The following is an 18,507-nucleotide window of genomic DNA, read 5'->3' as shown; positions in this document are numbered from 1 at the left end:
CTGAAATAAATACAAAATATAAAGTTTATTAAGGTCTGGGTTTGGAATTTCAAGTATCTTAAGAATACTCATTAGAAATACGATTTTACTGTCAAGAATTCTCACTCTGAAATGTGGGTCCCTTTCACATCAAATTTCTTGGAGTGAAGAGTGTTTATTTCAAATGACAACTTATCAATATTTCTATAGATTGAAAGAGGAAGAAATTCTTAATCAAATGGCATGGGATTGAAAATTTCATTTTGAATATTCATGGAATGACATTATTTATTATTGCCACCATTGGAGAGTAGCTAAGAACACATGCACTAAATTTTCTAAGGGAAGAAAATATCATCTTGTCTGACACAGTGAGATAAAATCTATAATTCACAGAGATTATTACAGAGAAAAGTGCATCAGTACTCAATCTTTCTACCTTTTTTTATCAGTACTGTTCAATTGATATACTTTACAGAGGCTGGTAATAAGCAAGGAAAGAAATCCTATGGCTTAATCAACCAATCAATTACTGTTCTTAAAATCTGGATTTTATCTTAATTGTAAAACAGGGCTCAGACTTTAATTTCATGTCTACGATTTTTATTTGCATTTAAGTCTACCATATGAGTAAACTGAAAAAGAGTTTTCATCTACCAACAAATAACTAGTCTATGATATCAGTTAGCAGGAAGTGGACTTTAACTTGTCATCTACCAACAACTACCTAGTCTGTGATATCAGTTAGCTGGAAGCGGACGTTAACTTGTCATCCACCAACAACTACCTAGTCTGTGATATCAGTTAGCTGGAAGCGGACGTTAACTTGTCATCCACCAACAACTACCAAGTCTGTGATATCAGTAAGCATCTACCAACAACTACCAAGTCTGTGATATCAGTAAGCATCTACCAACAACTACCAAGTCTGTGATATTAGTAAGCATCTACCAACAACTACCAAGTCTGTGATATCAGTAAGCATCTACCAACAACTACCAAGTCTGTGATATCAGTAAGCATCTACCAACAACTACCAAGTCTGTGATATTAGTAAGCATCTACCAACAACTACCAAGTCTGTGATATTAGTAAGCATCTACCAACAACTACCAAGTCTGTAATATCAGTAAGCATCTACCAACAACTACCAAGTCTGTGATATCAGTAAGTATCTACCAACAACTACCAAGTCTGTGATATCAGTAAGCACCTACCAACAACTACCAAGTCTGTGATATCAGTAAGCACCTACCAACAACTACCAAGTCTGTGATATCAGTAAGCACCTACCAACAACTACCAAGTCTGTGATATTAGTAAGCATCTACCAACAACTACCTAGCTTGAGATATCAGTTTATTGGAAGTGGACATTAATCAACTAGAAATCATCCTATAGTACATGGTCCAAATCAACCTGAAGCTGACAGGAATCTAATTTCCTGTCATCTTTCAATGTATCATATTAAGAAGCTTCATGATTTCTATTCTAAGTACAAGGTAGGGTATATTCTAAGTAAGAGCGTAAGTAAGAATGACTATGACTGTAGAATTAAGAAGTTAAGGCATTTGTTGTGCCTATTATTTCTATTATATCTAAGTTTAACCTATGTCAGCGCTTTTATAATTTCATTTATTGTTGTTACAAATACAAGTTCTTGGAAATTGTTTTTGTTTCCTTTTTCTTGTGCTAGTGTTAGTGCCCTAAGATCAACTGCATCAATTAACATACAGTACCTGTATTACTTGTTTTCTTGAGACTTGAGACAAATTGGAATCTAATATTTATAATAAAACGCATGTCAGAGTCAAATTTCAAAATCCAAAATTTGGTGCAAAAGACGATGAACATTCTTACCTTTCCAGGAATTGGTCAAATATATAACCCTTTAGTGTATTACATATTTCATCTATATATGGCTGGAAGACAAAAATATATTTTCAATAAGTTTTAAGAAAAGAATATAATAAATATATTAAATTGAGGGTAGCTGAGAGGAATCTCTGATTAAGATGTCAAGTTGAGAAATAGAGTGGAAGAGTGACATAAGATGTTGGGAGACAGTGAGCTTGCAACCGCTACAGATTATTGAAGTAGAGCTCTTTGGACTAGGTTTCAAGAGCTTCTATACCAGATGCCAGTTATAGGGATTAGCATAGCACTTTCTGGTTTTAAAACATTTTATCAACTATGTCTATAGAATAAATTGTGAGAAAAGATGGTTGATAATGAACATTCTCCCTTTACAAAGAAATCATGTTCAAGGTTTGTCTGTATTTGAAAAACTTTTTTCAAAACGACAAATCACATTGTCATGAAATTCACTCAATTTTTTTCTTTTTAAGATATTAAGGTAAAAAAGAAAATGGTACCCAGATGTCTAATCCATATTTATTAGAATTAAAAATAATCCAAAAATACACCATTCATTTCAGTGAGAATTGATCAAAATGTAGAGTTTGAGAAGTTTTTTGTTATAAATTCACACCAATATTCATTCTCAATGCATAAACTTGACATCTCTCCCTCACCTTACACAATATTCATTTTTTTTTTTTTGCTGAAATTGAATGGCCTTTGAGAATTACACAACTTATTTGAAGAAAAATATCAGGGAATTTTTTCTCTCAGTTTATGTTTATGAATAATAATTTCAAGGATTTCGATGTATTTGAAATTTGACACAATATTATCAAATGTGTCAAATCTTCTTTCCATATAAATTATGTGTAATAATTTGTAAAAAAAAAAATATAAATCAATGTTTTTTGTGAACAAAATTATATGTTATAAGTTGGATGAAATATAACTGAATCTTCAGAAATATTGCAGATTATTCTTGAAACAATGTTAGCATGAGGATGTCCTAGGGTCCTAACTTTGAACACAGTTTCTAGGATATTCTAGGGTGTTAACTTTTAACACTGTTTCTAGGATATTCTAGAGTGTTAAATTTGAACACAGTTTCTAGGATATTCTAGAGTGTTAACTTTGAACACAGTTTCTAGGATATTCTAGAGTGTTAACTTTGAACACAGTTTCTAGGATATTCTAGAGTGTTAACTTTAAACAGTGTTTCTATGATATCCTTGGGTCGTAACTTTTAACACTTTATGACTTTAAAGGGACAGGTGTGCCAATTTGAAGGGTTGAATTGAGTCTTGAATATATGTAAATAGTCTTCAGAAGTACTGGAAATGTACAAATTTCGCATCATTTCTTCAAAAATATTTCAAACTAGGAATTTCTTCTCTTCTATAAATAGCAGTGTCTCAAATAAAGACGACTCGTCTTTGTATCTTTAAAGTTATGTGGCATCACTTTATTTACAGGTAAGTACCACATAATTATTTGGTTGATAGAGCTGACTCAAGCGTTGGAAGTTTTTGTAGAAAATAAAAATTTTCTTACCTCAAATATACCTGGATCTAAGGACCGTGTTTTTTGAGCCTGTGTAAGAGCTTCTTGAACATGATTGACTGCTTCTTTTGTGTAGGTCTGAAATACAAGGTAACATTTACAGTCATAGTTACCATTACCTGTAGGAGACAGGAGCGCTGCATGTGCTTGGTGAACTTTCTGGAATCTCAAACCACCCTCTAGAAAAAATGTTTTCAGGCCTCTATATGGGTATGAGTATTCTGGACCATATTTACATATTTACAATAAACTTACATGTGATTGAGACAGAAGTTCCTTCATGATATTTTGGTCGTAAATTTCTTTTCCAGTTTTTATTCTTTCTTCATCAGAATCTAATTTTTCAAATTTTTTAATCTGAAAAGATAAGATAACAATACTTTAATCCATGTAACAAAAAACACAAGAGAATATATTGTGGTATATCACACTTCTTTAGTAACAAAGTATGTAACACCACACAATTTACATGTGTCGTCATCAGATGAGCCGAAGAAGAGGGAATAATCCAGTTGTAGAGTGGCAGTGGGTGTTTCAGAAGAGTAAGCATGACAGTTACACTATAAAATATAAATTTTGCTGTAAATGAATTTCCATTACTTAAGATTACAGATCATTTTTATGCATTTGTCATATGATATTGTAAGCGATAACAACACCAAAATTAATTACTTTAGAGAGTATATTTGCTGACACATGGTTTATCATTCAATAACAGCTTGAATGATCAGGCTTAGCTGTTAACACTTTTTAGATTTTCAGATCTCACTCTGGGTAATTTTGACAATTTACTATATATTCTATTGTGTTATTTTGTTGTATATTGATTGAGATATTTCATGTATATGTTATTTTATGTTTGATAGGACCTTGTTTTATGGTTTTGCTGTATTGATGCATTGTGATATTTTCTTTGACTGTGGGTTGGATTTGACTTTGTTTTTGTGGTTTGGACATGATAGGTTTAAGGGGACAGATGCATCATTTTGGGTGGTTGATTTGAGAGTTGAATATATGTAAATAGTTTTTAGAGGTACTTGAAATGTACGAAAATCATAAAATTCCTTTAAAAATACTTCAAACTAGGAATTTTACTCACTATTTCTATAAATGTCTTTTCTATATATCACAAAGTATCTTAAATTGATGAGTCGTCTTTTTAACATTCAATCGCAGATAGTTTTGGACACACATGGATTTGAAGGTTCACAATCACATATCGACCGTGAGTGCGAACACTATTACTGATTGGCTTAGCCAAAAAATTCACGTTTTTGAGACTAAAGTATGATCAGGGATGACTGTTAAATTAAATCTACTCTGTCTACTTTGTGTTCTGGCTGTTGAAATCTTGTATTTGTATTTTCCGGATGTAATATTTTATTTATTGTGAGATTCATTTAGACTTAGTTATGTTGGTTTAAATAGATGATTTAGTTTAAGTGCTGACAGGCAGCTTTCTGAAATTGGTTCTTAATCATCTGAAAAACCTGAAATGTCAACAAAATGCCAATAAATTAACAATTACAAATGTCACTGGTTTGAAAGTTATGAAAGAAGCTAAACTTGTGAAATGTAATTATCACCCATGTGTTAGCCATATCTGTAAAATATCCTTCACCATGCATTTTATAACATTGATATCCCGAAGATCAGTTAGCCTATTTATAATGCTTTTGACATAGTGGCATTTGTATAATTACAGGAACCACAGATACCTTACAGAAAATAGAAATGATCCTAATAGAGGCCATAAATAAAAAAGCAGAGAACAAAAATATGCACAAGCAAGAAAGTTCAGTTCATCAAATTTTGACAAAAGAATGCGAAAATTAAGAGTTGCAGTTGTATAGTAGTGGACTCTTCCAAAAAGAGTAAGAATGGTCTGCTTAATACTCAACATCTATTATATAAGTCAACATCATGAGATACAATCAAGTCAATTTATGCGAACCAAACACATCAGAAGAAGCAACCTCTTTAAACATTATAATATTTCTCTATTAGAAATAATATACCTAGATATACTAACAATATACACCTAATGACCTTTCTATCACCTATTATTATCTCCTGATAATAATATACTAGATAATGACAAGGGTGTGACGTCAAACTAGTAGAATGGCATGTCACAACGCACCATATTAACATTGTCATTATATATCACAAAGTTCTATAAACAAGTCTACTATATTTATGTAATAAACCTTTAGGCAAGGTAAATGATATGATATACCAGATATTGACAGTGGTGTGACGTCAATCTAATGGGCTCATCACAATATAACTGTCATTAAGTTTATATATCATAAGTATGCATAAAGAAGTCTACTACATTTATATATCGCACCTTTAGGCAAAGTGACATGGTCTTAGTGATCATACAACCCATGGGGCCAAACATACATACAATGCATAATGTAAAAAAATATTGTATATGTGGAATGTCTTGGCCTTGGCAGGTAAGTCTCTGAGCCCCACCCTTCCCATAAAATTCCTAAAAGTCACCTGAACTTTCAAGCCTATGCCATGGATATGAACTGTGAACCAGCATGATAACATGGAGAATATCAACTCTAAATATTAAAAACTAAAGCCGGACGTCCACTTGAGAGTATTTTCTATGAGTCTTCGCGAGTTACTCGCGAGAGAACTGTCAGTGCTCCTTCCATTTGAGAGCAATTGAGAGTAAATTTTATTGAGAGTAACTATCAGAGAGTTTGTGCTATCAACTAACGTGAGAAAATTTCAAGTGTCCTTCCTCCTTAGAGACAAATTATATTCGCTAGCTGCTCGTGGGAAGGGGGTGCGAGTTGCACGACATCTTGCCAGTTTGATTTACAACAATGTTGTTCAATAAAAAACGAATTGCTGCAGCTATAATTATAATCGATGGAAAAAAGAAACAGAGAAAAAGAGTGCACAAGGTCTTTTTGTACCGATTCGGCCAAGTTCTTCTATGCATCGTTCTTTTTCAGCCTGTCTCGAAACTCAGTCGATTATAGGAGACCGCCCCTTCCACTTGAGAGAAATCGCTCTCAGCAGTTCTATCGAGAGTTGGTTTCGACTGTCCAACAGTTGCTTGCAAAATACCTTCCACTTGCGAGTTACTCTCAGAGAACAAACTCATGCTATAAAACTCTCAAGTGGACGCCCGGCTTAAGAGATTTATTGATTCACCCCACCCCTTCCACAAATTCATCCAAACCTGTGAGCTAAGATATAATATAAACCTGCAAGCTCTGTGATAACATTAAGGATATCAAGTGTAAATATTAAGAGTTTGAAGACATCTCCAGAAAGAATTCAGCGTCAAGGAAACTATTGATTTATCATGGAAGTATTAATCACTGAAAGACTTGGTCATTTCTGAGATAATGTCAAGTTAACAGTTGGTTGGAATAACTCAGCGCCAATAATGGTAAGACTGTGGAACCATTTCCAAGGAACAATGGGGTATTGGAACAATTTACTAGAAACAATGGGGTATTGTGAATAGAATCTAAGTCAATGGTAATGTAATAAGTATATCTGGTTTTATCTAACTGAGCTATAATGTTTGACTATATGTTTCTATTAGATAGCAACAATAATCCTTTATTTTACTTTCACTTTCTCAGATAGATTTAGCAATCTCACATAACCTGGTTTCTAAAACACAGTCAAATCTAATCACTGTTTTAGATAAATAACTAGGTCTACACAGGCAAACACTCCCTGCACAGCACCTAATTTCAAACCTTTCTCAAATAATTCCATATATAACCCTGTCTCTGATATAGTTGATAAAATACCTATGCTAATTATTTTAAGAGCACTTGCCCACATCATACATCCACTGCACTGTGCAGGCTGCACAGCACAAAATTTCAAACTTTCTGCAATACATATTTTATTTAATTAAGAGATAAGTTTAGGGACTTGTTTTCTAAACACAAATTTAACAGCACCAAATTTCAAACTTTGAAGGATTGATTTCTAGATTAATTTGCAGAAAAATTCCCAATCTCTCACAACCTTGCTAATTAAGCATAAGAATGTTTAAAAGCTTCTACAAGTAACTTGCGTTTATTTCTTTAAAGACTAGTTGCCCACAAGCTCACACCCTCCAGCACAGTCACAAACTTCATTTTAGATTACTTCTCAATTTAGGCTATGAAATAAATATAGACCGCACTTTTCTTTCTGTCTTTTTTTTTTGAAAGGACTAAATGAGATGAGAAACATTATATCAAGGTTCAGTTACCTCATTTAAACATGCTCATAAAACTCATAATGCATTTATTACATGTTTTTGTCTGGTGCTAGTTAATATGGATAGAATAACCAATTAGAATCAGTATTTAAAATGTCATAATTCAAGTCAGTCACACCGCATCAGTTGATAACAGACTCTCAGATAAAGAGTGAGTTATGTTTATTCACTGCATATTAAATACGACAATCCAGCCAAAATCTAACATTACCGGGACCAACTTGTAATGAGTTACATCATAATTTGGCATGATTAGCTCCTAATTTAAGTGATGCTATTATGTGTGTTAATGGGTCTATGATAATGGCATCATTAAAATGAAATCGGAGAGGCAATCAAAACAATGTGTAGTCTCAATTTTCATGTTGCTGTCTGTTTTTTTATGTCCAATTATATTAATTGTCATCAGAACAGGTTTTTTTGTATTAGTATTCTTATTTTGCTGTATATTGTACTAAATTGACATACTAACATATTATATCATCTGAAACACTGAAAATATTTGAATAACATTCATTCTTTCATTAACATCAACTCAACTATGCAATTTATAACTATGCTTGTCATTTTATAATTATGTATTTTGAATAATTTTGAATAACATTTTTGAATGTTGTTTTAACCACAACTCAACTATGCAATTTATAACTATGCTTGACATCATGATCAACTCAATAGTACAAATATTGAGATATTAAAACGAGATCTTGACCAAAGAAGATGTCAACTCATTTGAATTAGCTTCATTTACTGGATTTTTATATCATAATTTCCAATGATTTTCAATATAACATGTCTTTCTGGACATGTTAAAAAAAAACATGTCCTTTGACCTTTAAAAATAATGGGAATAACCAGTCTAAAAAATGTGAATTTATTATCTTGACCTATTCCTAAGAGAAAAAAAATCTTGGCCTATTGGCTGATATATTCTAGTCTCTATTATAACAAACTATACATGACAGTAGCCAATAATTACCCTTCAAGCTTTTAGATTATTATTTTGATGAACGATAGTTTCAAAAGAATCACGATTCAACCTTTTTACTACATTGGCTTCTATTTATATATCAACTCAGTCATGCTTTTATTCTTGGATATTATGAAAAAATATCAATTAGACACAAGCATTATCCAGTCACATAATCAGAAAATCTAATTAAACACTTTTGTCTTGATATGTAAAGTCTTGATTCACCAGCTTTTTATTGCACTACGGTTCATTGGTTAGATACAAAGCCTGGATCATTGAGTCTCTTGTTGATTTAGTTAATGAAAAAAGCTTCAATGGAGTTTTTAAGGACCAAAAATTTAAGAATCACAAATATAATTTTAAAGATTCATTGCAATCCTTCATCAAAAGGCATTCACTTGCTTAAACATGCAACTTTCACTACATACCACATAAATTATTGACCATGAAATATCGACTCTTCACCAAGCCAGCAGAAGTCCTAATAGCCTAGTTTTATCAATTTATAAGCGTTAGGTTTTTGTGATAACATGCAAATGATGTAATGTAAAGATTCCACTGCTCTACGTGACTATGCTACGGTGTGGCGCTCTTTTACTTTCACTTTCATACAACATAAATTATCGACTCTTTACCAATCCAGCAGAAGTCCTAATAGCCTAATAGCCTAGTTTTGTCAATTTAGAAGTGTTAGGCTGTAAAATAAGTTGGCTTAAAAGATTTCCCAAGCGTCTAATTCAATTAAAGTATAAACACAAGATTGAATCAATAGTCTTCAATCTACTGGACGTTTCCCTCCAATATCTTCCAGTCTTCAACCAGACAAATTTTATTAGATAATAGTATGTCAGATCAACCTGCGAAGAATAGTCTTTGGTGGCTGTGTCTATCACGAAGTATCATTTATCACGGAATGGCAACTATCACAAAATATTGTCTATAACAAAGTATTACCTATTACGGAATAGCGCCTATCTTGAAAAACTTGCTTATCTCAAACTATCAGCCATCATGAAATATTGTCTGAAGTTCTCCTATCACAAATTATTGCATGAAATATCCACTATCAGGAAAAAATATTGTCTATCACAAAATAGTACCTGTCACAAATAGTACCTGTCATAAAATAGTACCTGTCACAAAATAGTACCTGTCACAAATAGTACCTGTCACAAAATAGTACCTGTCACAAATAGTACCTGTCACAAAATAGTACCTGTCACAAATAGTAACTGTCACAAAATTATAAATTTCTCCTATCACAAAGTTCTTCTTATAAAGAAGTATCAACTATCACAAAGTATAAAATGAAATATTGCCTATTATATCTTATCAAGAAGTATCACCCAATACCATCTACCACTATATTCTCCTATTATGTATTGCTTATATAGAAGTATTTACTATCAAGAAATATGACTTGAAATCTGTTGTCAACCAGAGTTTCATGCTGTGGGATCTACAGACAAGTCATCTCTATACTTCTGGGACTGTAAATCATTCAACATCAGTACTGTTCCTTAATACAATACAATCCCACAGGATCCTGGACATTATCCTTATTGTGAAATGCCTTATTTACATCAGCGTGTGTAGGATTTAATGTCTTTGATAAAATTCTTATTTCTGAATAACAATATCAACAACACTTTTGATTATTTAAATCCCTTAATTCTTTTTATAAATGAGATACTGTCTCTTACCGCTAATTCATGTTCGAACACTTACAATCAAATTTTATCAACAGCATGGAATTTTACCTTGAGAAATAATGATATTTATAGAATTTTTGAGAATTTGGAACCAGTCAATTGGCCTTTAACACCTTTGAAACTGAGTGTGAATTACATAAAACTGTCATATATCCTTAACTACAAGTTATAGAACATTGCTATGACATTAACAGCATGTGACATCACTTGGTAACGGCTGATTTACCAGCTACTTAAATTTCTGTTAAGAATCTTTGACATTCACAACCTTCAGTATATAGAGCTTTAAAATCAGTATATTGTCTTATGCAACACTTAACTATTGGTATATATGGTATAATTAAATGACCTGTAGACTAGCAGTAGCATTGAAAGGGTTAATAAATAATGTAATGACCTTTCCAAATATCTAGATGATGTCATTACATAATGGCTGCCCTCTTCATGGAAAATATCAAACTTAATCATGATAAATCACTTTTTGTGACATTTAAAATCCTCAATTTGCTATGACATATAAAAATATAAAAAAAAAAATACAAAAATATAAAAAACAAACTCAAGTTGCTATGACATAAAATTTCAGAAAAATGAACTCCCACTTGTTTGTAATCTAATAGAAAATATCACAGTTGTTTCTACCTTATTTATTCGTTATGTAGTAAAGTATTGTAATAAATCAATTGATTGTAAATTTGTATAGTTAATAATCTGAATTATTCTTCATTTGTATTGAAGTGGGGGTGGAATTTATTTTTTATTTTTAGTTGAGGGTTGTATTTCAGAATAATGTGTTCAACACTAAAGAGTTTAACAATGGCTTTGGATCTTGTTTATTTTATTTTTTTTCCTATTCGTAAATCAATTGATAATAAATTTGATAAAACTAAGTTAAACAGCTGAATTTCTATTCATTTGTTTAAGAGTGGGGGGTTGGCTTTTTTTAAGTTGTGGATTGTATTTTTAGAAAAATGTCTCTGCATAGATTGTCTATTCTAATATATCAATTGATTATATATGTTAAAAATAAGTTTATCAGCATGTCTTTAAAAGTGGGAGTGTTTTTTGTGATAGAAATATAACCTAGTCCATTATAGAATCGTGTATCTCTACCAGTATATAGTTTGTTTTGTAGTGTAATAATAAATCGTTTGATTAGAATTTTTCTGTTTGTGTAGAGGTTAATCATTTGAGTTGTCATCCTTTTGTTGGGGTTCGTTTATATTTGTGCAATATAATAAAAGATAGCTTGCCAGGCAAGGTAATATACACCCACTACCAGCTGTCAGAAATGATAACAAAATCTTTAGTGGCTTTATAATGAATTTTCAAATAATTAAAAAATATTTCAAGGCAAAACCTGAAACAGTTCTTAAAATTATCATCAAATTCAAACATGAACAATGACTCATCACCATACACACAAGGGCAATAACTCGGAATTTGTTCATCCAATTATTACCAATTTACTACTTGACCGAGATCTCACCAATATATATGCATATCTAGTTTCATCAAGATTGGGTAAAAACTGTAGTCTCTACCTTGTCTGCAAGTTGAATTTGACCAGTTTTTACTAAGTCAGTGGTAATAACTCTGAAACCATTCAACCGATTATTACCAATTTCAAACTTGACAGAGATCTCATCAATATCTACATGCATACTAAGTTTCATCAAGATCGGATAAAAACTGTAGCCTCTATCGTGTCTACAAGAAATGTGAACTGATGGATGGACAGGGGCAACAGCAATATACGTCCACATTTCCATTTAATAGTGAAATGAATTGAATTTTTTTATTTGTATTGGAGTAGAGGTGGGTTGTTGTGATAGAAACTTTGACTTAATCTAGTTTACAATAGCGTCTCCATATTAATTTCAATAATTAAAACAGACAGGCTTTCAGGTTTAATTTATTATTGTGTAGTGACATACTATAATAAATCAATTGATTATAAATTTGTTAAAAATAAGGTAATCAGTTAAATTTATTATTTGTAAAATATAATAATAATTTGTTTTATTTTTAATCAATAAGGTAATAAATCTAATTTTTTTAATCTGTAAGAAAGAGGAGGTGGGTTAACACATAATATCTTATCTGGCGAAGCCACGTTTGAGTGCAAGGGGGGCTAAATATCTGAGATTACCCGAATTTCTAACTTAGTAATGAGATTTTTGCCCAAAAAACTTGCTTACGGCTCTATGAAGGGGGGTGGCTACCCTTCTGCCCCCATTTGGCTCTGCCACTGGTTGTAACCATGTGATTCAGTGCATTCCATTGAGTGGAATTGATATTTGTATCTTTCAAATGACCTATACAGAAATACACATTGTTATTTTTCTACAAGTTATATTTCAGTTGATTGTTGATTAAGAGAAACTAATAAACATATATACTGAGTGAATTATTTACTCTGTGAATTCAATTGAAAAAACCAGAAAAACAAGTCACGAAGAATTCAATATTTATTTATTTTCCATAACCTTTCTGCTTCTAAATTGAAGTCGTTAAAATCTTAACATAAGAGGCAATATTTGTAATCTCAATTATCCAAATTAATTCATTTATTTACATTCGAAAATTTAAAATTACCTTGATCATTAAGAAACGGCAAAACATATTCTTCACTATTTATTACAACATATATAAGTAACATTCAATACTTAGGCTAGTATATTACAAAATGTTATTGACAGATATTAATGTTCAATTGAAATTACATTCACGTTTTAAAACACGTTTATTTTCTACATTTGTTATTTAAGTTTCGCATTTAGTAGGGTTTATTTGAGTCTTGAATATATATATGTAAATAGTCTTCAGAAGTACTACAACTGCATGAAAATCGAATAATTCCTTCAAAAATATCTCAAACTAGGAGTTTCACTTTCTATTTCTAAATATGTCTTTTCTATATATAAGACAAACAAGTTGTCATTTTAACATTCAAACGCACTTAATTTGAGACACACCATGAATTTGGCGGCTCAAATTTCAAAATCCTGAGACTAAGGTACAAATTGTTAAACAGATGTTGAATCTGTCCCTTTAAACTTTGTTTTATAACTTCCACTCAATTCAAACCCATAACATTTAGCATTTGCAAAAGTCATAGAAAACTAGTCATCCACCCACGTTCAGAGTCAACAAATTATGATAAGGTGTAGAATCACTACCACTTGATAAACACCGTATTATCATGCCATTGTGCAATAATCTTATACTCATTTAAAATTTATGGCTTGAACTAACTGACTGGCTGGCTTCAAATAAGTCAGCTAGCTATTGCTCAATGTAATTTGTATTTATCTACTTAATAAAAGAAAAGTCCCAATACAGTTTATGGTATTAATTCAGGGGGTATTTTGGTCACCAAGGGCCTCTAAACCTGAGAATTACATTGCGCTAAATCTTTAATTTTGACAAATCTGATGGTTTGTTTTGATTTGCCAACCTCTACCTCGTTACAATTTACTGCCCCTATAAATTACATAAGTAGGTATATGGATTCTCTGAAACCCCAATTATTCACAAATAAAGGCACAACTTTTAATATTATGAGCTGTCTAGGACTGTAGTCAGTCTTGAGTGTTCTGAGGAGCAAGTTATATGTTTTGATCAGCTATGGGGTGTGGTGTTTAGTTGCAGTGATCATGTGGGGGGGGGTCCTTTTTTCCCTTTCCCCTCTTAAGATAAGGGCTCCTGTCTCTTATTTCATTTAGAAACAATTATCTTTCCTATCCTACTCTCCCAATGCTACCATTCTGTACTATATGTAACAGAGTATCCAATTCTAATCAATCACAGAGTTAATACAAAGTGTAGTTGATCTGGGTGTAGTGTTCAGTCTAATGGTAATATATAGGTGTGTCTATATGGGAGATGATAAATATCTACAATCAATTGGTCCTATAGACATGGAATTTTACATCCTTCTTTTCTTTATTGCTCATTAGGCTTATCATGCAAGCAATTAAAAACTTTATCAATTTTGTCCAATCATGATGGCCTTTTACATATAGGAGGATACAAAATTTGCAAGTTTTGTGTTAATATTTAATAAACAAAACGTTATAGGAGCATATTGATTGGCCAGTTTGAATATTTGTTACCTCAGACTGTAATATGATGATTACCTACTAAAGTGAAACACAGTGTGATATCAAAAAACAATTTTTATGGATATAGACTTCAATTTATTTCTTGAAACATAACCTTCATTACACATAGAGATAATGTTCTCAAGAGATGGTAGAAATTTATTAGTTTAGGATGTGATGAATAATCATGGAGTAGAACTTGAAATAGGTGCAAATCTAGTAAACTGTGTCTATCAGAGGTTATGTGTATGTAAAGTTTTGTTCAGTTTACCAGTTTATGTTTTCAAACCATATTTAATACACTTGACTCTTTGATTGTTGACCAATATAATGGTAGGTTACATTCAAATGTAAACACAATCTGAAACATAGTTTTGAGATGATTAAACCCTTTTTATATTCATTACTTTACATGATAGTCGTATTTACCATATTTGAGACTAAGATTTGTTCAATAGACCAGTTTACCATCCATATTTCCTACACTTGACTATTTATTTAATGATCAATATTTACTCTTGGCCTACTAGTATAAAACCTGAGTCCATCCGATGTCCACTAATATCTAAATATTGTCGTTAATGAAGCTTGTCAAGGTCCTGAGTTAATTACTGAGAAAGAAATGGAATTTGTTGTAGTAATCAGTAGTGGTCTAGGTCCAACATTAACTCTTGAACAACCCTGAATAATGGAGTTTGTCCAGTGTAATTAGTGGTGGTCCACTATAAAATCAATAAATAATATGATAAATATTGCCTAATTATCACATGATAAGCTTTTAATATCCTGCAGGCTTTATGTTTGTTTTCTGACTCTCACAGGTTCTGATGTCACATAATATTAATTCATACAAGCAAAACAATTCCCTTAACAAAAATTTCTTCTGAAGCAAGACAAAATCAGGAGCAATAAATGAATAGTAGTGGTCATCTCAAAGTACCATCAGGTGTTTGACACAATGTATATTTAAGTTTTTAGCAGAGTGAAAATTTTGAACAATAATTGTTCGATACTTATATCGTAATCAGATTACTTAAGTCTTTAAGTTTAACGTTCATAAAGATTCACTGTTCATCAGATTATTTGAAACGGAAGTGTGTCCATTCTCAAGGGAGATAAATCGATATAATAATAAGGAGGAATCAGATCACCAATCATACTGTTTATGTTTCATGAGTTCATTGAATATCCAACAATAATGGTCAGCCTAACTTTTGTAATGGTTATCTACTGAAATAAATAAGTCAGCTAGGATCATTTTGATCCATGATAACTAAAGTTACAATGTTTATCTCAATGGACTGAATGTTAGACAGAACTGTTTCACTTCAGTATAATGGACCTTATTCTGACTCATGTGAATATAGAGATCATCATCATTATCATTAGCGTTATCTTAAGCATTATTGTTATCATTATGATGATTATTAAAATCTTGATCATCACCATCATCATCATTATTATCAAAATTATAATCATCAGATAATCATCATCAACTTGTTATCTTTATCATCAAAATCATCATCATTATCATTAACATTACTGTAATTATCATTAGCATCATCATCAATATCATCATTATCATTAACATTACCCTAATCATCATTATTATTAACATCATCATTATCATTAACATTACCCTAATCATCATTATTATTAACATCATCATTATCATTAACATTACCGTAATTATCATTAGCATAACCCTATTTGTCATTATCATTATCATTAACATTATCATTACTATTATCATTATCATTAACATTACCCTAATCATCAGTATCATTAATATCATCATTATCATTAACATTACCCCAATCATCATTATCATTAATATCATCATTATCATTAACATTACCCTAATCATCATTATCATTAATATCATCATTAACATTACCGTAATTATCATTACCGTAATTGTTGTTATCAGTGACATCATAATCATTTTAATATGATCATCTTAACATTTTTATTATATCATCATCATCATCATCATTTATTCTAATGACAAGTATACAACCATCTGAAATTGGAAGGCTACAGAGAAATATATGTGACCTCAATTGACATCAATTCATTATCTAGATTCGCATCTTTCTTCTGCAGCATCTTCAAAGGTTAGGTAATCCTGCCATTACATTCAGAGTCGTTACGATCATGTAACCATTTCAATATCATTAAGCCACCATAAAACATCAAATAAAACTTCGCCTCTCTATACCTAGCACTCGGGGAAAAAATCAAGATGCAGAAATTGATCATGCAAATGAAGTCATGGAGAAGAAATTCGATACTGAGAAAAGCATAATGAATGTAATAGTTTTTATAACTTAATTGTAGAATCGTGTATTTTAACATTCATTGCCAGTCTGATGAGCTAAGCAACTTCAAGATTTATTAACTGTACAAAAAATAGAGATATACCAATTAAATCCCTCATTCCAAATGTCACTTTCTACATTCAGAATTAACATAAAGAATATTTTAATATTATAATATTTAATATTAATAAGAGTAGATGCACATTCTTTGGCACATTTTTGGGAGGTAAAATGCCTTGCAGCAAATAGGTAGTAAAGTTTTGATCCAAGCAGACAAAAGACGCTTGGTTTAGCCAAAACTGACACTCAACTAATTGGAATTCCATTTGACCAATGAGGTCAAAACAGAAGGATGCAAAATAGTAGAGTAGTATAGAATTGACTTCATTAGCTGCATAAGGTTCAAATTAAATTATACAAAACTTAATTTAATTTTCTAGAAATAGGACCATATGTTGCATCATTTCATCTGATGACAAGATATGTAAATTGTGTTTTACTTTATACATTAAAGAAGGGAGTTATACCATAATACATTCCTTGTGTTGTTTGTTAGGTGTGCTTCTATATTTCATTCAAATCTTATCTATTTAGGGACAATCCAGTTTCAAAATTGCTTCCAAATTGAAAAGCAGCTTGGCAGGTTGGTAGGAGATATGATCTCAACCTCTATCAATAGTGGAATTGAGATTTTCGTATTCAAATTATGATAAATCTGACATATCCTGGTTCAGTTGAAAATTCCTGTGAGGAAAATAAAAAGGATAAACTTTCTGAATAATTCTTTAACTGTGCTCCGGGGAGGAAATATCTGTTTTTATAATTCCACGATCGTTTCTAACCTTTCATATTTCTGATCAGATGTTTTTGATATTATTGCTGAACTATTATACAAGGTCTTTGACTTGAATGGGGGAGTTTGCCAATTATAACCAATCTCTTTATCAAATCTGGAATGTGGTAGAGTGTAGATTTTGAGGGAGGAGTGTGCTCTGGTAATTAAGCTTACAAAGGGGTTTCATTGCTCCTTATGACATTCCATATTTATTTAAATTCAACCACGGCTGTGTTGGGAAATCACAGGTTAGAATATACCACTTCAGCACTCTTGAAATAAAAAAAAAGTTCGAAGTCTTAAGATGAATAACTCAGCAATTGGCTAATTTTTAAATGGAAATAGCCAATCAAAAGAATTATTTATATTCAAATATTGACTTTTATTCTGATTGAGCACCGCTAACTTGATTTGTCGTGATTTTTCTTTAATCCAATTGAAGAAGAAGGCATGAGAATTTTCCTCTTAGCTAATCTTGTTACTGACTGTGATTTTTTTTTTGATGTGTTGGTATTGATCAGAACATGTTCATTATACTAAATCTTTATAGTGGTTTTACATGCTCTTTAATGCTGTGGTTAGTCTGAAACTAACTGAAAGAAATAATTTTCAGCTTTCAGGATTTGGCTATTGAGGACAGACTAGGGTTTGCAGAATGCCCAGACAGGCTAGGGTTTGCAATGAGCCAAGACAGGCTAGGGTTTGCAATGAGCCAAGATTGTCTAGGGTTTGCAATGTGCCAGGATGGTAATTTCGTAAAAATAAGACGATAATTGAAGTCTCCGTAGTGGTTTAACATGCTGTAATGCTGTGGTTAGTACAGAATGTGATCTCACTTGTATTATCAAGCTGTGGTTAGTCTGGAACATGTTAATGTTACTGCTCCAGTTTGGGTTCATA

At 31.6% G+C, this 18,507-nt stretch overlaps 1 protein-coding gene across 1 annotated transcript in view; it reads right to left on the bottom strand.

Moving 5' to 3' along the window:
• The window catches only part of LOTGIDRAFT_144613 (hypothetical protein), a gene marked incomplete at both ends in the record, with an annotated part of 60,822 nt that overhangs the window by 9,757 nt on the left and 32,558 nt on the right, over positions 1–18,507 (bottom strand). The window contains 3 exons of the mRNA XM_009055506.1: positions 1,840–1,901; positions 3,394–3,480; positions 3,658–3,759. Of these exons, the coding sequence (XP_009053754.1) occupies positions 1,840–1,901; positions 3,394–3,480; positions 3,658–3,759 (251 nt within the window). The remainder of the gene's footprint in view (positions 1–1,839; positions 1,902–3,393; positions 3,481–3,657; positions 3,760–18,507) is intronic.

Source organism: Lottia gigantea (assembly GCF_000327385.1).
Source record: "Lottia gigantea unplaced genomic scaffold LOTGIsca_247, whole genome shotgun sequence".
NCBI classification, from domain to species: domain Eukaryota; kingdom Metazoa; phylum Mollusca; class Gastropoda; family Lottiidae; genus Lottia; species Lottia gigantea.
Note: the sequence above shows the minus strand (reverse complement) of the source record. Positions and strands in the feature narration are given on the sequence as shown.